General features: G+C 41.1%; 2 protein-coding genes across 3 annotated transcripts in view; both read right to left on the reverse strand.

Annotated features, from left to right (window-relative positions):
• Positions 1–269, reverse strand: part of LOC101846081 — a 21,791-nt gene extending 21,522 nt beyond the window's left edge. The window contains exon 1 of the mRNA XM_005102127.2: positions 188–269. Within this exon, the coding sequence (XP_005102184.1) occupies positions 188–236 (49 nt within the window). The 5' untranslated portion in view covers positions 237–269. The remainder of the gene's footprint in view (positions 1–187) is intronic.
• Positions 270–6,362: 6,093 nt separating this feature from the next.
• Positions 6,363–23,245, reverse strand: LOC101846295 (spermatogenesis-associated protein 22). Of its 2 annotated transcripts, none has more exons than XM_005102129.3 (8): positions 23,043–23,245; positions 17,932–18,025; positions 15,393–16,119; positions 14,752–14,869; positions 13,000–13,120; positions 12,189–12,289; positions 8,775–8,815; positions 6,363–6,820 (listed from the first exon to the last, which is right to left on the reverse strand). In XM_005102129.3, exons 1-8 carry the CDS (start codon positions 23,043–23,045, stop codon positions 6,670–6,672), a joined length of 1,356 nt encoding a protein of 451 aa, XP_005102186.1. In that variant the 5' UTR covers positions 23,046–23,245; the 3' UTR covers positions 6,363–6,669. The 2 variants fall into 2 exon arrangements, with proteins under 2 accessions (XP_005102186.1, XP_005102185.1); XM_005102128.3 differs by having other exon boundaries at positions 15,393–16,122.
• Between the last annotated feature and the right edge of the window lie 24 nt (positions 23,246–23,269).

Below are 23,269 nucleotides of genomic sequence, written 5' to 3' on the forward strand. Positions count from 1 at the left end.
TTTGACATCTTAGCTTGCCGCGAATCAAACGTATATAGTCTAATATAGATCTAGATCTAGATGTAGGTCAGGCTCTATCAAATAAGGGGGGTGGGAACTACCGAAAAAGCGCCCGGTATTCTTCAATCTTCCCCATGAAAATCAGCAAGTATAGGAACACATGTTTTAAAAATGCGACAACACTTACCTGAAAGCAGTATAACCAGGAAGAATAAGGCCACAGCGTTCGTCGCCATTGTTTGTTATTGTTTTGGCAATAAGGTCAATTCCGGAAGTGGTCGCAGCAGTAGCAACTCGTTACTGTCGTACTTCAAAAACATGGACCTCAATTTTATCTATACAATGTAGATCTACTGGACATGTCATCATCAATGCCTTTCACCCCTGGCCAGGGTATAGGCCACATACAAGCTCCTTTCATGTATCTCTGTCCTGGGCCATCCTTCCTAGCTCGTTCCAAGTGAGCTTCATCTCTCTCATAATATGTCCCTTTCCACACTTCCCCTCTATGTTTCCAGTGGCCTACCCCTGCCTCGTGATATCTGTGGGTTCCATACCGTAGGCTGTACTATCTTTGGTTCCATTACAGTGGCTATCTTGTGATGTTTCCGCTGGGCCTTCTGAAGGTGAGTCCCATCCAACGCCACTTTCTTAGTCCTGTTTCTTCCCTTTGTCCTGTCCTTTCCCATAGCTCTTCATTTCTTGTCTATCCTGCCACTTAATTCTTAGGACTACTCATACATCTGCTGATGAAAGTCAGAACTTTATTCAGCATTGTCTTAGTTGTCTTCCAAGTTTCACAGCCGTAGAGGAGCACAGACTTGGCATTGGAATCAAAGAGTCGAATCTTGGTGCGCTGTGAGATGTTGCTTGGTTTCCAGACTTCTGATAATTGCTTGAATGTTGACCTTGCCATGGCGGTTCTTGCTTTTACATCTGCCTCAGTTCCACCTTTACCATCGATGACACTTCCAAGGTAGGTAAAAGAGTCCACTTCTTCAAGGGGAATGTCTTCCACTGTGACAGCAGGGCTTGAAACGTTTCCTAGCTTCACTACTTTCGACTTTCCCGGGTGTATACGTAGGCCAACACTCCTTGATAGACTGTTGAGTTCCTTGGTCTTTTCTTGCATCTGAGCATGTGTGTGAGAGAACAATGCAAAGTCATCGGCGAAGTCCAAGTCATCCAGCTGCTGTCAAGGGACCCACGGTATTCCATTGCGCTTGCCTTTGGTGGCTTCTTTCCTGATCCAGTCAATTGCCAGTATGAAGAGAAAGGGTGAGAGCAAGCATCCTTGTCGCACCCCTGTCTGTACCTGGAATGGTTCTGAGAGTTGTCCTTCATGGAAGACTTGGCAGTTTGTTCCATCATAGGGGGTCTTCACAAACTTGACGATTTGTCAGGTATTCCATAATGCTGCATGAGTTTCCACAGACTTTCGCTGTCCCTGCTGTCAAATGCCTTTTCATAATCAATGACGTTGACGATTGGTGAATTCCATTCAAGTGATTGCTCAACAATGATGCCTCTGTAGCAATTCCCGAAGTCTCCTTTCTTTGGCAGCTTGATTGGTTGGCCTTCCTTCCAGCATGATGGTATTTCCCCCTCTTGCCAAACCTTTTCGAATAGAGCATGGAGAATTTCCACCGATGTATCTTTACCTGCCGGGCTTCCGGTAGTATGGTTGGGACCAGCTGCCTTGTGGGACTTCAGTGCTGTTATAGCTGCAGCAATGTCCTCTCTCGAATGTGGTTCCGTAGCGATTGGGAAGTAATTTCTGGCTGGAAAATGTTCTGGTTGGTTTTATAGGAGTGGTGTGTTCAAGAGTTGATAAAAGTGTTCTCTCCATCGGTTCAGTTGCCCCTCTGGGTTGAAGATAGTCTTTCCCTCTTTGTCTTTCACTGGTAGAGTGCTTGCTGAACCTACCTGAAAGAGTCTTTGTTGTCTGATGTACAATCCGCAAGTGTCCGACTGTTGCTGCTTTCTCTGCCCTTTCGGCCAGACCATTCAGGTAGGTATTCTTGTCCTTCGTGATGGAATTCTTTACCTCCCGGTTTACTTCGGTGTAGATCTACTCTTGTTGTGCAGCGAGTTTCTCAGTTCGGTTGCAGCTATTGTTGACTGGGGCCTTCAGCTCTCTCCTTCTTTACATTTTGTCTAGAGAGTCTTGTGAAATCTATTTATTCCTGGTTTTAACTTTTGGTCATAGGATGCTCCGGCAAGTTGCATACTGTCTACTTCATCTTGTCCCAGTGTTCGTTTACTTCACATTCGTCCAGATCTTGAAGGGCTTGAAATCTGTTTCACAGTTCCAACTTGAATTCATTGTTCTTTACTGGGTCTTCCGGAAGGCTCACTTCATACTTTTAGCGACTCCCAATTGTGATTAGAGCATACCTTTTCAGCTTCAGTTTAATCTTTCCAAGGATTAAATGGTGGTCTGATGCGACGTCTGTTCCTCGTAAGACTTGGACGTCCTCCAGTGACCGCCTAAATTTTCGGGAGATGCAAAAGTGGTCATTCTGGTTTTCCGTTGTTTCATCCGGGGAGACCCAAGGGGCCTTATGAATTCATTTATGTGGGAAGATTGTTCCTGCAATAACCCAGCTGTTGAATGAACATAAGTTCTGGAACCTTTCTCCGTTGTTATTTGCCTCTCCTAATCCATGTCTGCCCATGATTTCCTCACAATGACGATTGTCCGAACCTACCTTTGCATTTTGTTATCCCATGACACAATGTTGATGTCCTTACCTGGAAGTTTGTCGATCACATTCTGCAAGCAGTTGTAGAAGTCATCTTTATTCTCCTCTTCTGCATCATTGGTTGGGGGCATACGCTTATATGATGTTCTTGTTTATATGACTTTCTTCCTACCATCTCTTTCCTAGAGTTCTTTCTTACAAATGAGGCCATAATGATCCTTGAACCGTGCGCTTCCCAGCCCCTGGATGTCTTTTGCGCTGTTTTGGATATGATCATTCATACTCCTTCCCTGGGTGGTCCTTCACTGTTATTTCCTGAATAAATGAAAAGCTTCCCCTCTTTTATTCGCTTCTGTCTAGACTGGTTCAAGTGGGTCTCGCTGATTCCCAGTATGTGTAGGTGGTATCGGTGCGTCTCTTGGAGGACCTGTGCAGTTTTCCCAGCCTCTTAAAGGGTCGTAACATTCCACGATCCAATCCGACAGAACACATCATTGTATAAACATTACCCCGCCTCCCAAAAGTAAATAAATAAACTAATCAGTTCAAAACTAGTCATGGGGCTCTCGACGTGGCCTAGAGGTTAAGGTGATCACCTCTCATTCAATTGGTAGCGGGTTCGAATCTGGATAGCACCGGAAAATTTTCTTCTCTAAAATTGTAAAATTTTCTCCTTTCACATCCTTTCCTACTTTCTAACTCTGTTCTGTCGCCTGGTTTTGTCTCCACTTTCTGCCCCTACCTCCTCACCTCCTTAGGCCTCTCCTCTGGGCTCCTGACTCTTTCTGCAGCCTTTCTACGGCTTCTCCTCGGCTCCTTCATACTGCTGTTTTTCAGCCACACCCTTGTCTTATGGCAGGCAAGATCAACACATAGCCTTCTCGGACAAGGGCGAAAAATCTCGGAGGTCCTGGGTGCAAGTTGCGCACGTTAAGGACCCCTTGGTGGTCCAAAATCGATAATAGTAAGCTTCGGCCATCCAAAATTTCCAACAAACTGAATATGTTTGGTGTGTCCCGCACCCTCACATGCAGTAAAACACTTACCAAAAAAAAAGGAAGTCTAAATTTGATAGACGGGTGTGTCAACATAGAAAACAAGCAAAATTGCACACCTGGTAGCGTACAGCAGATTCAGCACCCCCCCCCCCTCCCCCGGCCTAAGGGCAGGTGGAAGGGATCAAGGGAGGGGCGAGGTTGGGGGAGGGTATTCCCACTGTCCCGTCAACAGAAGGTGGAACCCCTTCATCTTTAATGATGAGATTTGAAATATTTATGGACCTGAGCCCTCTTAGGATCCATGCGCGACACCTTCTTTTGGTGTATTTTCGACTTTCGTTTCTTCTCACTTTCTTTTTCTACCTCCCCCACAGATGACGTCATGCGCAGCAACACTATAGTCCTCCCCCCCCCCCCACAAACATTCCACAGCGTGGGTGCGTGCCTTCTTAGATTGAACGTGAGGTGCAACCTACCTGGGTGGGAAACCGGGTAGGCCTACCTGGTGGGTGAGGCAAGACCAGCCTATAGAGTGGATTGCTGTCCCCTGCCAACACATTCCTTTGGCCCACATTTCTCTCTTACTCATTGGAGACAATCAGTCTGCCCACACTGAAATGGACCCTTATGAAGAGAGGCGAGGAAACATGGAGCCCTCCGTTTTCCTAGGACCCCAGTAGCCTACTACATTCAAGTATTCTCTCTAAATTACTCTTAAACAGTTATGTGGAAAGGCCCATGTCACTCAATTGGTTGGGAGCTGAAACACATAATTATAAGTCTGTTCCTTGGTACAGCTCTGTTGTGTTTGTTTGTTTGTTTGAGTAAGGAGAAGCACATCGATATCGACACGATAACGGTCATTTAGTGCTAGGGAACAAATAAGATAGATAGAAACAACACAGGGACAGTAAAGTTAGGTAAGACCTACCAGTGGCGCCCTCCAACCACCCGCGCCCAAAGTTTCTAAAAAGTCTCACTTTGCAGAAGCAGGGGCGGCCGCTGAACTGAGTCAACAAAATAATCCAGAGGACCTTGCGACTGTTTCAACTTCCACTCATCCCAGGAAGCTTTCATAGTACAGTAGCCTTATGTGACCATCCGCAGCTCTGATGTGCTGAAGAGAATATAAGATCTGAATCTCTTCAAGATCAGGCAAAACAAAAATTTTAAAATTAACATAGACAGCTTGTTATACCTTGATGACTTTCTGATATAATGCTGATCCAGAAAGCCTCAAATCAGATCTATGACAATACAGCTGTGCCCAAAAGTAGCTGTTCAAACTTGAAAAGTGGGCAAATGAAAATGGTTTCAAGTTTTTCGCGTCAAAGATGTTTGCAGTGCACTTTTGAAGGTCCAGCAGACGAGTACTGCAACTTGGGCATTATATTGTGGAGTTTATTATTTACTTGTTCACTCCATAGTTCCTCATACAGACTGGGGTTCCATCTTATTTTTAAAGGCTGTCTGTGGGAGGGTGTTCTCCGTTGATCCCAACAGAATGGACAAGAATTACTTTGCCAGAAGCTCGCCCTGCTGTTTCCTTTGATACCCACATGGCTAGGTAGCCATGTATACACAGTACGCTTTCCATGTTCAGTCAAAGAGTGGATTTTCAACTGTAATTGAACCATTTAAAGGTTTATGTGAACTATTTAATGGCTTCAAGACAAAAGAAAGGCTGAAAAAAAGATAAAGATGGATTGACGGAGTAAAAGAGACTCTAAAAAAGAATAGCATGACGCAGTCCAAACAGCAACACACCTGGCCTATGTCCAGCAACTGCATCTCCCCTCAACACCTTGCAGTACAGGAGGACAGAAAAAGTAAAATAAAGTAAGCATATGGGTTTATGAGCCTAACTTGACAAAAAGTACAGTCGCATTTGATACGTAATGAACACTGACTCTGTTACGACAATCTCAACTTGAATATTTTATTTTATTTTTAGTTGTAAATTTCAATATAATACAATCACACTCCAATAGGAGAACACATTTCCATGTTTTGTCTGAAAAAGAGTCGTTTGAACAAAGGGCATTTTGATTAGCAAGTCAGTTTGGCCAATACATGTAGCTGAATACATTATACATTATAATGTAAATTAATCCATTATTAGAAATGAGAATTTTTTATTCGTTGCAACAGAACAATCCAAAAAAAGAAAAATCTCACAATATATGTACACTGTCATGTCAGCAAATTTTGTCGTTTCAAAATCTGACTCAAAATAGAAATGATACTCGAATAGGCAAATTTATTAACAAATCACAAATGCTGAAATTAAAGCCAATGTTATGGTTTTGCTCGAATCAACAATAATGTATTGCGTGTGTGTGTGCGTGCATGATATGTGTAAGTGCTTCTGTTTGGGTGTGTGCGTTTACTTATATAACATTTGCGCAAGTAAATGTTAGTGTGTGTGCGTGTGTGTGTGTGAGTGTGTGCGTTTGTGTGAGCGAATGTGTGAGTGGATGTGTTCGTGAGAGAGTGCGTGCGCTTGTACTTGTGTGTGTGTGTGAGTTTGTGTGTGTATGTGTGTGGGAGTGTGTGTGCATGTGTGTGTGTGTGTCTATGTGTGAGCATGTGTGTGGTGTGTGTGTGAGTGTGTGTGTGTGTGCGTTTGAGCAAGCGGATGTGTGTGTGTTTGTGTGCGTGCATGAGTGCGTCTGTGCGTGTATGAGTTCATGTATGTGTATGTATGAGAATATGTATATGTGCATATTATGTAACACATACATTTTGCTACAAATTAGCAGCAAGGAATGCAGTGCAACCTCTCTACAACAACTTTCGATATAACGACATCCTCTGTGTATAGCAACATGGTGCCCAGGTCTCGATTTTTTCCTAATATATCATTAGTAATTTTTGGTCCCCTCTCTATAACAACATTTTTTTTCTGGTCCCGACGATGTCGTTATAGAGAAGCTGCACTGTAATTTGCAGAGTGTTAAGTGTCTCTACGGTTCATTCGACAGACGAGCTAGCTCTTCCATTTCAGTGTGGGAGCCTTGTGTCGCGTAGTGGCAGATCTGCCTCTCTCCGTCTTCCGCAGGTCGCACTGACACAACTTTGAATTTGTTCTGCTTGCAGTCCACGGAACCAATGACCCTATCCAGGGAGAAATAACAAGGCTGGTTTTCAAAAGAACAAGGCTGATTTTCAAAAGAACAAGGCTGATTTTCAAAAGAACAAGGCTGATTTTCAAAAGAACAAGTCATCACTGCACTAACAAAATAGCGTTGTGCCATACATAACGCTACTAGATTTTTATTTTGCTTTGTGGCACTATATCTTTTGGTAAAAATAAACATGCTCGGCAAGTTTTACCATTATTAGATGATAATAAGTAGTCAAGTAAAGCTATTCTTTTTCCATTTATCTCAAAAGTTGTAAAAACGAGTAGAGCAATTTCGCAAGCGCAATGTCGAAGCGCTAATCACTAAAAATGGCTGCTGCGACTACACCATGTTTTTCTATTTTTTAAATACTAATACTAATATAAGTAAGTGTATGGGTTTAACAGCTCTATCAACACTATTAGTATTATATAAAGAGGCAAGACCTTCGATATTATTAACGTCAGTCTCCGATAGGACTGTGCCAAATGGGTTGAGAGCCTAAAAGGCTCTGCAAAATGACCTGAGTTCAAGAACGCCCACTTTGGGATTTGAACCAGGGCCATTTGCTCTGTAGTCTGCCTTGAAAACAACTGAGCTTACAGAGCACTCTTAAATACTTAAAAAAGTAACTATTGCAAAGTGGTATAAGAATAAGGAGTTTTGGATATCATGATTCAATAAGTTTTTAGCATTCTGAAATCGTACCACGTTTCTCTTCTACAGAGGCTTCACCAGGAACATGATAAAATAAGCTGAAATTGAATTTCCTTCAGTTTTCTTCCTTCTTGCTTTTGCTTTAGTATAAAACCCTTCCAGTTATAATTAGCTCATTTCAAAGGGCGAGCTCCTTATTGTTGGACTTTGAGGGTCAAATTTAGCTAAACCCGCCCTTCTGGTGATAGATTGACAGGAAAGGGAGATAGATGACACTGGAAAAAGAGGGGAAAGACGCCACATCTGTCCTAAAGAAGTTATATACACGTTGTACACATATGTATGTATGTGTGAGTGTGTGTGTGTGTGTGTGTGTGTGTGTGTGTGTGTGTGTGTGTGTGTGTGTGTGTGTGTGTGCGTGCGCGCGCGCGAGAGAGAGAGAGAGAGAGACAGACAGAGAGAGAGAGAGAGAGAGCATGTGTATATTATGCCACTGTAAACCAAATTTCTCCAAGAAGATAACAGTTTGTGAGTGCTGTGCTGGGCACGAGTACAAACTAGTATACATTGTGTGTGTGTCTAAAAGAAAGGTACCAAAAGTCGGATTTTGACCATTTGGAGTTAAGGGTTTACCTTTTATAGGAAACTCAATGCTGAAGACAGGGGTCTTTGAATTTTTAAGACATCTCAAGTAGTGCTTGAGATATTGCACATTTTGCGAGGTCGGGTATAAAGCTAGAACTTGAGAAAATGGGCTTTTAAGTTTAACAAACCTGAGAACACATACAAACTTTAAAAAAACGATCTTTTAAATGTATTTATTCATAGAAAATTCATGTCCAATTTGGCATTCAGTTGACATCAATATCATGAATGGAATTAAATTGTAAAACATAGCAGGGAAGAGAAAATGTGCTTCAAGAATAGATTTTAACACCTTTTAAAAGCAGTTTAAATTATTTATTTTTGTTATACCCTACCCTCAAAATAATTCAAAATAAAACATTTAAAAGTTAAATCAATGAAAACCCTTTGAGCACATTGTGAAAAAACGGGGGAATCTATCATTTTTTTTACCGAAACACATTTTGGTCCAAAAAGTGATTTTTGTCATTATCATCAGCCTGTAGGTCAAAACGGTCTGGGGCGACTTTTGGTACTTTTCTCTAGGCGCACACACATTTTTTGTGCACTTCCTGAAAACACATCTGAGATCTTTTAACTAATCAAAATTGTACACATACATCTACAGGTCAAATATTCCAGAGGAGAAATTCTCCATTACTCACCTGTGAACTTGACCTCTGGTTATCTTAGGCAATTCTCGGTCCTGAACAAAGAGAGAAAAACGTTGTCGCTCGGTTGAGTTTTATAGGCAGGGAAAATTAATGACAACACCTCGTTTTACCAAAGAAAAGAAGGAAGAGATGAGTCTTATGGCACTTGCAACACAATTAGGTTATATAAGTGCCAAAGATTACAGATGTTACCAGAGTGTAAAACACTAACAAAAGAAGGAGTATAAGGATGACACCGGTAGCTGTGAGACAGGAAGGAAGAGATTCTGACTGAAATACTAAAAATAAATCACTCACCAATCTTGTTCATTAGTCCCAAACCATGCTGTCCTATACTGCCCTCATAACCTATATTTTCATTAGTGTTGTTGTTTTTTATCCTTCAACACCTATGTTGTCCTGCCCAGTATTAGCACTGACATCTCCCATTATGATGTTGACAATCTTTCTAGGAAGTTTGTCAATGACCCCCTGGAGCAGGCTGTAAAAGGTATTCCTGCCTTCATCTGATAAATAATATCATTTGTTAGGGGTATAAACTGAATTGTATTCATGTTGATGATCTTGCTCCATGCAGTGAATGAAGCCATGAAGCTCCTTTCCCTGTATGGTTTCTATCCTGCAAGTGATTTCTGGGCATACTGACTCAATATGATTGCAACTCCTTCTGCATGGTGATTGTCTTCCTTACCAGATTACATGTACGATAATTTGTCCCCCGAGCTGAGCTGCTTCTGTCTAGAATGTATCCATTGGGTTTTGCTAACTCCTAGTATGTGCAGCCGCTATCTCTTTATCTTTTATGACACTTTAGCACTCTCTCCTGTTTCATACAACGGTGCGAACATACCACAACGCAATCCAGAAAGAGTTGTTTGATGGAGAAGGTTTTGGGTCAACAGAAAAGTCCTTTCGGCTTTGTCCCCTGCCCTTTATTAGTCCTGCTGGCATAGAAGCTCCAGTCTCCCAAGATTAAAAAATTAGACGTGTTTGCTTGTGTTTTTTGTAACATCTTTAGTTTTTACAGGGTTGACAAGTTGGCTCTCCGCCAACTGTTTTTTAATGGGTTTTATTGGGTTGGGGGGGGGGGGGGGGGGCATGCAGTGACAGGGCAGATATTATTTTTTACTTCTCATTTTATTGCCCCCCCCCCCTCCCCAAATCTGCAGGGGCAGAGGATAGAAGCACCAGCAGAAAACGGAACAGTAAAGGAACTCCGATTTCATGTGGGCACTTACCTTCATCTTTCTAAGCACGGCTATATGATTTCTTTCTAAGTAACCTTAAGAGAAAAGATTACGTTCTCTTTTGCTGCTCACTATACATGCTAGGCAAAAACGACTCATTGAGCCGAGTTTCAGCTACAGTGGAAACCATATATAACAGGCCCGGTAATAACAGGGATCCGGTAATAACAGGGATTTTTTAAATCCCAGATTTTTCCTACTCTTTGTCTCTATTAAAAGTTATCGGCAATAATAGGACCCCATTGGAGCCCAACCGGTTATAGCAGGGACAAAGGCTCGTTAATAATGTGTAAAAAGTAAGAGAGAGAGAGAGAGAGAGAGAGAGAGAGAGAGAGAGAGAGAGAGAGAGAGAGAGAGAGAGAGAGAGTAACGCAGTGATGGAGAAAATGCCATTGCAAGCCAAGCACACGCAGCGTGTGAAGCGAGAGAGGGCTGCGGTGTGCTGCAGACCTTGATCTAGCCAGAAACCTAGCAACGCGCACGCGTAATGTGTCTACTGTCACCAACGATGTCAAGCGCAAGAGAAAATGTCTTTCAATTGACAACAAAAAAAAAACAACGAAACAATCCGGGCTGTTGACAAAATGCAAGCTCCACTGGCAGAGATTTGTCGTCAGTTCGACATTCCACAAGGGTCGATTCACACCATTATCAAGGATAGAGAGAAGATAGTGGCAGCATACTCATATGGAAAGTTTGCTCTGAATCGAAAGAAGATGAGACTACCCGATGCAGATGCTGTAGACCAAGCTCTTCTAATGTGGTTTAAGGAGTCAAGGAGAAAGTTGGTGCCAAAACCCCTGTTCGAGGTTTCTTGTGGCAAGGGAAACTACCGATGAATAAGTACAGCTGGATTAGTCCACAAATGCTTACTTTCCTTGCTTTTCAGATTTAACAGGGATCGGATATACCACGACATTTTCTCTACTCCCACCATCCCTGTTATATCAGGTTTCCACTGTATTGGCAAACTAACCCTGTCAAGGCCATTTTTAACAGAAAGCAGATAGACACCAATATCACCAAAAAAACACTCAAAAGAGAGTTAAAAAAAAAGCAGGGTATACCAGAGTGATAACAGCCATCAACATGAGACCAGGGATATGTTTATAGGTACAGTGGAAACCATATATAACAGGCCCGGTAATAACAGGGATCCGGTAATAACAGGGATTTTTAAAATTCCCGTTTTTTCCTACTCTTTGTCTCTTTTAAAAGTTATCGGCAATAACAGGGCCTCATCGGAGCCCAACCGGTTATAGCAGGGACAAAGGCTCGTTAACAATGAGTAAAAAGTAAGAGAGAGGGAGAGAGACAGACAGAAAGAGAGAGAGAGAGAGAGAGAGAGAGAGAGAGAGAGAGAGAGTAACGCAGTGATGGAGCAAGCCCACGCAAGCCATGCCACTGCAAGCACACGCAGCATGAGAAGCGAGAGAGGGCTGCGGTGTGCTGCAGACCTCGATCTCGCCTGAAACCTAGCAACACGCATGCATAAAGTGTCACCAACGATGTCAAGCGCTAGAGAAAATGCCTTTCAATTGACAAAAATACGAAAAAATCCAGGCTGTTGACAAAAAAAACAAGCTCCACTGGCAGAGATTTGTCGTCAGTTCGAGTTCGATATTCCACAAGGTTCGATTCACACCATTATCAAGGATAGAGAGAAGATAGTGGCAGCATACTCCAATGAAAAGTTTGCTCTGGATCGAAAGAAGATGAGACTACCAAATGCAGATGTCGTGGACCAAGCTCTTCTGATGTGGTTTAAGGAGGCAAGGAGAAAATTGGTGCCAAAACCCCTGTTCGTGGGTACTTGTGGCAAGGGAAACTACCCATGAATAAGTACAGCTGGATTAGTCCACAAATGCTTACTTTCCTTTGCATTTCTGATTTAACAGGGATCGGATATAACAGGACATTTTCTCTACTCCCACCATCCCTGTTATATCAGGTTTCCACTGTACTAAAAAAAAATAAAATATAGGACTCTCCGTCATTACTTGGTGTCTGACCATACATGGAAACAGTAGTTTCTATCATTTTGTACTCACTGACTTTGCTGATTAGCAACAACACCAAGCATTACATAGCATGCTAGCAATTATAAGTTTATAACACTAGGATGGAACGAGTTAAAAAAAAATGCTCTTTCACTTACAATTTCATAAAAGATACACTTGATCTTAGAGCTATCGTCACTCAGCATGAACTCCTTCCCTGCACCGTCCTTGGTTCTCAGAACTGCCGAGTCAATGATACCTGTGGAAATAAGACAATCTTAGATTTACTAAATAGGGAGATTTTAATTAGGTAAAGCTTCCTAATATGCATGAAAAAATGAAAGAAAGAAAAGAGTTGGCTTTTCCATTTCCAAATCTTGGAAGGGAGACAGATATAATAGTTTTTTTCATCCAGCCAAATGGAATACTTTTTTAAAAATTTAAAAATAATAAAAATAAATAAATTACACTTTTATTTGTCCCAGACTAGGGCACTTTGGTTTACAATTGCAAACATTATATACATACATAAATACATAATTATAAATATGTACATTAAATACAAGCATAAATACACATGAATACATACATAAAATACACATTATTGCACAAATACAGAACAGTTTACAACCATGCCACTGTTAATCACCACTGTGCAGCGCCCTGTATTTTGAGCTAGGGTAGTCGTGTCCTGCTCAAAGACACCTCAGTGACCACCCATCTGATCCCCGTGTCACCGACACTTGCTTGACATTACTTGAATGAGTCTAAACTCAATACTCACTTAGCCGCTGGAGCCCCCAGAAAGAAAAGAAGAGTGATTGATCCACAAGTATTGTTGCCTACAAGCGTTGCAATATGGCCTCTTTAATTCTCTCTTTTCACTACAAAAGCAAGCATATATCAAGAATATATTTGACTACAATTTATGGAACTAGTAATTCGAATCTTCTATGACATGACACATACCGAATACTTCAAACATCACTAAGCCAGGAGCTACATTCAGAGACATCCACTCCCTCATGGTGTTGATCGGGCATGTGAACATCCGCATTGATGAATCCACTTCTTGAGACTTTGGGTTTGACTGGAGATTGAGGAAGCCATCATCATTATCCTCATTTTCCTTGTCATCAACACTATCATCATTGTGTCAAAATTTTTAAACAATTAAAAACCAGGAGCCTTGGAATAGTTTCATAGCATTAAATGATTAAATTAATCTTTTAAAAAGACAGTTTTATATATGAGTCACGTCATCATCACCCCATCATCATTGTTTTTGAAAGTGTGACTTTTACACCATAGAAGTCAGCTACCCTAAACATGATGCCATTATATCACGATATCACAAAATATGCCATACCTATCACAATCGAACTTCAGTCTTCTGTAGGTTTAAAGCAGACAAGCTAGAGGCAAGGTAAAAACTGAGAGTGAGAGAAATTGGCATTGTTCATGTATTTGGTTCAAATGCACTTAACTGCCAGGGAAAGTATACTTTCAAGATATAGTATAAGAATGCAGAAATAAAAGTCAATGAAAATCAAAAGAAAAAGAAAAGAAAGAAGACTTCAAAGATCTCCAAGTAAGAGACATTGCTCTATGATGGTCATGCCTAACACAATAACTCACTTGAGCCTGAGCTATTTTTCACCAACAAATCATTGCAGCTTTAACACTTTAGGAGGTGTTTTTTTGTGGTGAGTGTTTTACGGCCCTCGCAACTGCATAAGGTCATATATGAGTGCGCAGGGCACATTAAACATTTTCAGTGAGTAGGAAATTTTGAATTTTGCCCGGGTGGCGGTCGAAGCCTACTTTTATCGATTTTAGACCACCAAGGGATCTTTCACGGGCGCAACTCGCACATGGACCTCCGAGATTTTTCACCCTTGTCTAAGATGGCTGGGTGTAGATCTTTCTTACCAGAAGATCAGGGGTGTAGCCGAAAGACAGCAGTAAGAAGGAGCTAAGGAGTAGCAGTAGAAAGGCTGTAGAAAGAGTCAGAAGTTCAGAGGAGGGGGCAAAGGAGGTGAGGAGGTGGGGGCAGAAAGTGGAGACGAAAGCAGATGACAGAACATTGCTAGAGAGCAGGAAAGGAGGTGAAAGGAGACAATTTTAGAGAAAAAATTTTTTACGTCGCTACCCGGATTCGAACACAAGACCTTTGAATGAGAGGTTGACACCTTAACCTAAAGGCCTCGAGAGACTACTCTTGGGGTATATTGAAGTGTTAACCACAAAAAGACAGTGAAAGCTATCATAATAAAAAAAGAAAGCAAAGAAAAAGAAAACTGCATCTAATTTGTCCAAATAGTTTTTATTTTATCAATGTTTTGAAATGGCAATGTTTGGGGTGCTATGCAATTTGTTTTGCGTCCAATTTGCAATGCAGAAGTGACTAACTTAGGCCGTTACAGCTAAAAATGTGTTGCACATATCTTCATCAAATTTTTAAACAAAATGAAATAAGTGGGTCAACTGTTGTATCTCGCCGATTCCCATAGCGTGTAACCGAAAAACACTTGAGATATCGAATGATAAAGCGCATCCCGTAAATACATTGGATTGGGCCACCGAGCCAATGGGGCATCCAGTGAATACACGGGAATAGGCTCAAATGAAATAAACATATTGGAGTCAAAGAGAAACCATGGCAGTGATTTTAGATGCAGAGTAAAAAGGAACGAGGGAAAAATTAAAATGGAGCTTTACTTTTTTTTCCTTGATTGCTATGTCTTGTGGAGTTTCTTCCTTGAGGTCATCATTGAACATTGAGGCCACAGGACAGTTGGGGTCGAACGGGTCAAACTGCTGTGCAGATCTGTGATCTCTGTCCAAGCACAAAACATATAAAATGAATTGTCGTCAGGGAAAATGAGGGGAGTCTTGTCCAGTAACATAAAAGTTTGAAAGTTTGAAATGAAAACAATTCATAAAGAGATCAGATTTAAGATTTATGAACTAGTTTTGAAAGGTTTAGAACATCTGACGTGTAAAAGCTAGAGAGTCAGGTACTGTAACGCTATTATGAGACTGAATTACAAAAACACTGGAACTGGAATAAAAAAAAAAAAATCCTCTTGTGCGGTCAATCTTGCCATCATGTATGCTTAACATTTGAGTCATCATCTGAGTTCTTGAAATTATTTCTGCAGGGTAGAGCAACTTCAAGTTTTCATATGATGCCATGTGAGCTTCAGTCATTCTGCATTTTTTTTCTCCACCTTAAATTTAGTATACACAGCTGTTTCTTGTTTCATAAAATTAACTAGTTTGAGTTAACAATAATTACAAAATGTTTCTACTGGATCACCCAAAACACATTTGAAACTTTAAATTTTACTTTGTCTTACCCAGGATTTCTACCATCTGCTGCTTTCTTTCTGTATGGGTTTGTCATTTGTTCATTGTTGGGTTGGCTGTGTTGTCCCTTGGAGTAGAATCCTCCCCTGCCTTGTCCCGAAGTGGAAGCCTTAGATTTTGAATTGGCCACTGCCCTGCCAGCCGGACTTTCTTGGGCAATGCAACTGATTGAGTGACTGCCCGCAGAAGTAGATCCTCTACCTCTAGAAAAGTTTCTGTTGTTATTCCCCCTGCTCATACTGCCATTGATTTCAGTAGAATAGGAACTCATTAACTCGTTATTATCATTACTGAATGCAGCTGTCGAAGATTTCTTCTGGTGGGTCGGCTGCTGATTTTTATCCCAGATTGGTAATTTTGAATCACCTCTCCCTCTGCCTCTTGCATTTAGCATAGAGCTTTTGCCTCTGACACTGGGGCTTTGAGCGTTGTAAAAACTATCTTTCAAGGATCCACCACGCCCACCAAAACTTCCTTGCGGTTTGCAACTGGAATGTGATGCAAAAGTTTGTCTTTGATTAAAATTGCCACTCAGGTCCATTAGGCCTGATCTTGTATTGAAGTTATTCTGGTGAGTTGAGTCTGAAGCTTGTCTCTTCCCAAAACTAGAACCCACATTATCAGCTTGATATGATGCAGAAGCTTGTTGGCTTTGGTTGAAACTAGTGCCTGTCTTAGGAACATTTTCAACGAGATTTCCATTGTTTGACGCTTGTCCTGCTGAACAAAAAGAAATTAATTCAGACCAGTTTAAATTTGTAGAACAGTCAGAGCTCTTCTTACGAAGAAAAAGCTCTTTGTATTTTTTCTAAAATTCAAGCCCTGAAACAAACCCTCAATACTGTATGTAAACTTGAGAGACATCTCTAATACAGGTATAGCAAAAATACTGTTCATGTTTTCTTTCTCATTTGTCTTAAGGCATGGCTTACCTGCAGGGTTCAAAATTATCAGCACAGATTAGAATCTCTTCAATCTTGGGTGAGGATTATTCAGGAAAATAATAATATTAATATAATGAGTGAAAAGAGGACATAAGATCCCAAACTTTTGCATTTATCTCATTCTCCTTCCTATTTCCCCTAAGACTTTGTTATTATTTCAATTGAATTGGGTAACTGAAACATAAAGCCTGAGAGGTGAGCTCTACCATGTCTTAGGGATAACTGATGAACCCATATATGCTATTGGCTCTCACACGCGTATAAGTCCTATAACATGTTAATTAAATAAAACACTGCTTATACGGCAAATGGACCCCAGATTTGAGGAACAGGTTCTGGTTGAGGAACGTCACATAATGTAATCTTGAACAAATTTTAAGGCATAAAGTTATGAGAAGTACCAAATGAATCATATATATTCAAAGCAGGGTAACGGTACAAGATTTATTAATGTAAAATCAGCACTCTTTACAAAATAATAACTATAACGGCAGTGTTTTGAGGAACAACAAACCTACAAAAAATAACTCTACTGGATTCGATATACAGTCCAACCTGTGTAAGACGGCCACCCATTGTCAAGGAGAAAAGTGGCTGTATAAGACACGTGGTCGTTTTAGGCAGGACTGATCAAGACGAAGAAAACAAACCATTCCCATCTGAGATCCCATTCAAAAGTAGCCGCATTGTTGTTGTTTTTGTTGTTGGAGGTAGTGTTTGTATTTTGTTTGTAATTTTTATTTTGTTGCTGGTTTTGAACAAGGGTGACAATAAAACGAAATGTATCAGACAAGGAAGACCCAGTGCAATGTTAAAACAAACACATGGGTTGCCACCACTTGGAGAACGAGCGATGTTTCTGTAACAAGTTCATGTTGACGCCTTTTAATTTATTACTTTATTACAGATTGGGTAAACAGTGACCACTAATCTCACTTACGATTAATGTAAGGGCTGTGGGTGGGGCTTATGGATTATGAGGGATCACACGCTTACCTCACCAGCAGCTGAAAATTGGTAGTTATGGGTCAACAGTGGGAGGGGCCTACACAACATGATCGGTTGGAGGGACTACCTAACAACAACGACAGGTGATTGAATTATGACGGCTCGCCCATAACGCCAGGAGCCAAAGCACAATTTATGACAAAAACGTTATGGAGTCACTAAGGTGGCTGTCTAAGACAGGTGTTATCGCTTAGTGTGATTGGGGTTGTGTGTTAAAATAATGGTGTCCGTGGCTGTGTTGGACAGGTGCCCGTTTTACACAGTTAAATTATATAAAAAACGCAAGGGGGGGAATGGAAAGTGGCCGTTCGTACGGGTGGCTGTCTAATAGAGGTGGCCATCAGGGCAGGTTTGACTGTACTTCAAGGGTACAATATCAGTAGCAGTTGTTGGTAATGTTAAAGAGCTGTCATTGCTAGTACACTGGCTTTTACTTTTGAACCCAAGAACATAGAATGAAAATAACAAAGCCAAAAGTAATTAATTAAATACTTATGTTCTTGGAGGAGTAGCCAAACTCAAAGAACCTCAATAGATAATCTATACGACAAAAGATCCAGTTAAACCATTGGTTTACCCTGATTTAAACTTGCTGAAAGCTGCGATGGGTCAGACAATATGGCCTGTCTTTGTCTCTTCCGATAGTTGAAAAATGGTGCTGGGTTGGGCTTCTGAAAACATTAAAATGTAAATTGATATAAATCATGTATAAATAAATTGATATGCCGAAGGAGTCTTTTCTTCACACAAGTTCTTTAAAATTAGAATATAGATCTAGTCTTTTGTGGAGTCGGAGCATTTTAAAAATCACAAACTGAAAGGAGGAAAAGAGAGAGGAATTAAGGAGAGAAGAATTGACAGACAATTAAACAGAGCTCATTGTTTTCAATGAAAACTGTTTGGCAAAAGTCTCTCAAGGAAAGGATCTTCTCTCTCTGATCTCAGTATCTCAGCAAAGTCTGATAACTTTTTCTGGTGCATTTGTTGCCAAAGAATTTGGGGTCGATACAGAAAAATGATGGTAGAAGACATTTGTTAAAATCTGTCTTTTGCTCTGGAGTCGACCTAGATCTAGATCTAGATCTAGATCTAGATATAGATTCTAGATCTAGATGATCTAGTCTAGGCTATATCTCGGCCTTCAAAAGGGGAAGGATATTCTGTATCAAGCGACCAATGAAATAGCTGGGTTCAGCGGTTAGGGTGTACGGGTGTACCTGATAGGGTGTAGGCTTAAGCTTAGTAAGGTTAAGGCAAAGCAAGGGTAAAAATAATAGGGTTACATTCAGATCTCCCCCCCCCCCCCCTACACACACCCATACTCTCAATTATTATTTCAGAGGTAATGCCATGTAGATCTACATAGAGTTTAGATCTAAATCTAGATCTAGATCTAGATCTACATCTAGATAGTAGATAGATCTAGATCTAGAGTGATTGGACCCCATACGAACCAGTAAGGGGTGTAACTGTGGTTAACCAATTCCAAGAGAGACACCACAGATCAGAGCTGTCCTTGACCTTTTGTGCTATAAACCAACATGTGTGGGGAGTGTTTCCTATGGGTGCCAGGCTTCTTTATTTTCATTCGCATTTTTCATGGACATTTAATTATGAAATCTTCATTACACCAGGATGGGCCCACATATGAACCACCCGCCCTTACAAGAACCACCTGTAGTCCTCATATGAACCACACATCATGAAACCATGTTTTGAAAGTGCTTTTTTGTAATTTTATTAGTGTTTGTTTCTTAACAGTATTTCAGTGACCAGAAGAGCCATTTTGGTACCAAACAATTTTCCTGCTTTTAAAATTTTGACCTGATTTCCAGTGTGATAAAACTATAGACTGTGTCTCTTCTCATTCCAGGCATCATATACGTTGCAAGTAGGCCTACATATATAATCTGACAGTGTCAAGAAGGCTTTCTTCTAGATGTTATGATTGCCCACTGTCCTTATGAGAGTCCAGGTTATTTGAAACCTCATCAAGGGACAAGTAAACTCAAATAAGCCTGCACAACAATGCGGAGACAAACGGAAAAATACGAAGGGGTGGTTTCACCAGACCTTTTGGCCTAAATTTATTTTTGTTGAAGAGAACAAAAAGGCAATTCAATGAGTAACCAAATACATGTACGCTATTGAAAATATTGAGAAACAAACTGTTGCAAGAACAAGATACTTGACATTGATAATAAGAACCTTTGTTTTTGTTTTTGTAAAGTGTTTTACGGCGCTTGCAACTGCATAAGGTCATATGAGCGCGCGGGACACACCTAATATTTTCAGTTGGTAAGAAATTTTGAATTTTGCCCGGGTGGCGGCCGAAGCCTACTCTTATCGATTTTAGACCACCAAGGGATCTTTAACGTGCGCAACTTGCACACGGACCCTCCGAGATTTTTCGCCCTAGTCCGAGAAGGCTAGATGTAGATCTTTCCTACCAGAAGATCAGGGGTGTGGCAGAAAGACAGCAGTAAGGAGGAGCCAAGGAGTAACAGTAGAAAGGCTGCAGAAAGAGTCAGGAGCCCAGAGGAGGGGGCAAAGGAGGTGAGGGAGTGGGGGGGCAGAAAGTGGAAATGAAAGCAGACAACAGAACATTGCTAGAGAGCAGGAAAGGAGGTGAAAGGAGACAATTTTAGAGAAGGAAATTTTTTGGTCGCTACCCGGATTCGAACCCGGGACCTTTGAATGAGAGGCCAACACCTTAACCTCTAGGCCACGAGAGCCCCAAGAACCTTTACAGTAAGAACAAGAATATATTATGATACACGACACCATCTGACACATGTATTCATTTTTGGGGAGAGAACAAACCAAGGTAACGTCAAGTCAATGAGTAACCATGCACATATATGAAATTGAAAACATGAAGTTTAAAGAAGAACAAATAGGTACATGAACAAGAAATATTGCCATACAAAAAGGATTGCAGTTCTAAAGAACAAGAATAAAATAAATTAAGCGTAAGGCACACCATGAGTCCTTACAAAGCCTCTCTTAAACTTCATCCCTTTGCCAACACAATCACATAATGCAGCAATCATCGACTCCTCTGAAAAGTTGAGTCACTTCTTCTTTAAATTGTTGTTGTTGCTGCCATGGCTGTGGAAAAAAATATTTATGTAATCATAAAGGAATCAGGAAACGACAAATGCAGTTTTTGGGACACCTGAATAGACATAAGGGTCTTGAACATCTAGCTCTCACTGGCAAAACTGAGGGCAAGCGAGGCAGGGGTAGGCCCAGAACAACATACTTAAGGAACCTAAACAAATGGGTAACAGGGAAAGATCAGGGAAACGTAGCTTTTTTTAGAGCATCCGAGCAAAGGAACGGATGGAAAACCATGATCGCCGATGTCTGTCGCAGATCTGGCACTGGATGATGATGATGAATCATTTCGCAAATGATATCTGATACCAAAATATGAGTTCAAGGCGGTCCCTTTGATGAAGCATTATCATGAAAGTCCCTCGACAAAATTCTATGACTATGCCCTCCATACAAATAACCACCTCTGCCCCCATTATAACAACACTGAAAGTGCCATTATATTCAGGGGCGGTTTGTTAACTGGGCAAGACCGGCGGTGCCGGTCAAATTTTTGTCAGCTAGACTGTTGACAAGAGATATATTGCTGATGATGATTTTCATTCAGTTTTAAGTAAATCCGAATAAACATGTATCAACATTCAAAAAGCACCTTGCCGATTTGAAGGCGTTCAAATCTAAGACAAGTGGGATTCACTGCTGTTTTGTCGCGACAGAGCCTCATTTCTTCACCTGCTCGTAACTTTAAACCGTCTCCCGTCAAGCCTTCACGTCGCGGAACTTCGTATAAGGACAAACGAACACGGCGGGAACAGCGATGACGTCAGTCCAATGGACAAATGCATCGACTGCCCTGAGAGCGAAAATAGCATCCCTTGATTGCCAAATTGGCCTCCGTGTTGCTTGCAAAATCAGTAATGAGACTGTCTTGAGTCTTGAGCAGCACAGACTCTTGCAATATTTTATCAGCAATACATGTACTTATTATTCAGCCTTTCTCTATCATCAGAACATTTATTGTCTGCATGGCACCAATCTTTTTTGTTTATTGAATTTTTAGCCACCATTAGTTCCTGTTTGGTGACTATTCATCGCTTTCTTTGTTCCCACTAATAACATACCTGGCCCATATGAGTCTAGCCGGCGAAAAGACGAATCGTCTAGTGAAGACATATAAGGAGAATTATAACGAGGAGCGATAGGCTCTCGGCTGTCAGGGTCTGGGCCGAAAACAATGGGCCTACCCCCTCACTTCCCTCCCCTTATCCACCGTCACCCCAGCTAGACACCAAGTTCTATAAATTAGCATTTGACACACTTCCCCACTTTGTTACAAAAGTGTTCTGAGAACTGAGAAGTGTGATGAAGAACGTTTGATTACATAATGATGGAAAACAGTTGTCCAGCTTTGTACAGTATCTGATTGCAGACTTAATCTGAATGGGACAGCGTCATTGGTACAGTATCAATTGATTTTTTGTCGTCATACAGTGCTGTTTTTATTACATATTTACAGGTGGAGTGCATGTCAATATTGTGTGTGGGTGTGTAGAGTAGAAAGTAAATAAGTCTTTGGTTAAAGTATCGGAGGCCATGGCCAGCAGTTTATTGCGCTTCTCACTTTCAGTTTGTTTTCTAGCATAGACTCTAGAGTTTCTTTTTCTATGCCGTTCAAGTCAGTTTCTATTAACTCAGTAACTTCCATCATACATGAATCATAATATTGTTTCTTGACACTACCATATTTCAGCTCTTTCACATCATATATAAATATTAAAATGTTTACAGTGGTGTGTCACAAGTGTGTGTGTGGGTGGGAGAGGGGTGGGGATGGCGAAAGTAGGGGTATCAAATGAGGAGAGAGAGAGAGAGAGAGAGAGAGAGAGAGAGAGAGAGAGAATGTGTTTGTGTGTGTGTGTGTGTGTGTGTGTGTGTGTGTGTGTGTGTGTGTGTGTGTGTTGTGAAGGAAGGGGGTGGGGGGAGGAAGAAAGAGTCTATGTGAATGATGGCCGGTCAGTTCTATAAACCACAAGCCGCCACTGATTATATTTCATTTCTAACAACAGGGAGTACTAAAACAAAGAGCGGGTTCGTTCGGTAATGGCTCTCTTATAAAAATAAATGTACCCCGAACGAACCACCCTCTTACCACCCAAATCTCAAACGAACCAGGAAAATCCCCCTCACAGAAGCATAGATGAAGGTTTTTAACATGCCCTGGCTACATCCAGGTCAACCGGAAGTGCTAGTTTTACTATCCATGACCTTAGACCTCTTGAGTTATAACCTTAGTAAATGCTATAGATGGCGGGGAAAAATCAATAACTTACCTCGGTTCGCAACTTTGATGAAGCACTGTGATCAAACAAAGACGTAAACAGCAAGCCGACCGACATGAAATTGAAGAAGGATGAAAGCCACGCCTTCGCAAATAGGTTAGACCACGAAATTGGTCTTCCCTTTCACCACATAAACGAAACAAGCGACGGGTGGTTCATATTGGGTAATGGTTCGTATGGGGTCCAATCACTCTAGACTACTTCTGAGCAGGCACACGAAGCCAATAAAAAATTAAGAAACATGAAATCTTAAGATGCTCTCGCTTCAAGTTTCAAATACGACACATACCATTTTCTCACAGCAGTACGAATAATTTCTGACAGATTTTCGCTAAGTTGGAAAAAAACATAGATCTAGATCTAGATGTACACTATAGGTTTAAAATGGGTAACTCTATGGAGAAAACATCTCTGTTCGAAGTCGAAGGGTTCAATTCAGCCTCAGTGAGAACTGCCTAGCAGTCGACAAAATTGAAGGCTTTCAAAGTGGTCTCCCTCTAAAACACACTAAATTTA

This window comes from Aplysia californica, unplaced genomic scaffold (assembly GCF_000002075.1).
Source record: "Aplysia californica isolate F4 #8 unplaced genomic scaffold, AplCal3.0 scaffold00314, whole genome shotgun sequence".
In the NCBI taxonomy this organism is placed as follows: Eukaryota; Metazoa; Mollusca; class Gastropoda; order Aplysiida; family Aplysiidae; genus Aplysia; species Aplysia californica.

Coding starts and splice junctions, on each gene's coding strand:
- LOC101846295 (XM_005102128.3), bottom strand. Junction 16,123..17,931: donor TTCAGCAAGTTTAAATCAGG/GTAAACCAATGG, acceptor CTTTTTGTTCAG/CAGGACAAGCGTCAAACAAT. Junction 8,816..12,188: donor AGTGTATCTTTTATGAAATT/GTAAGTGAAAGA, acceptor CTCTTTGTTCAG/GACCGAGAATTGCCTAAGAT.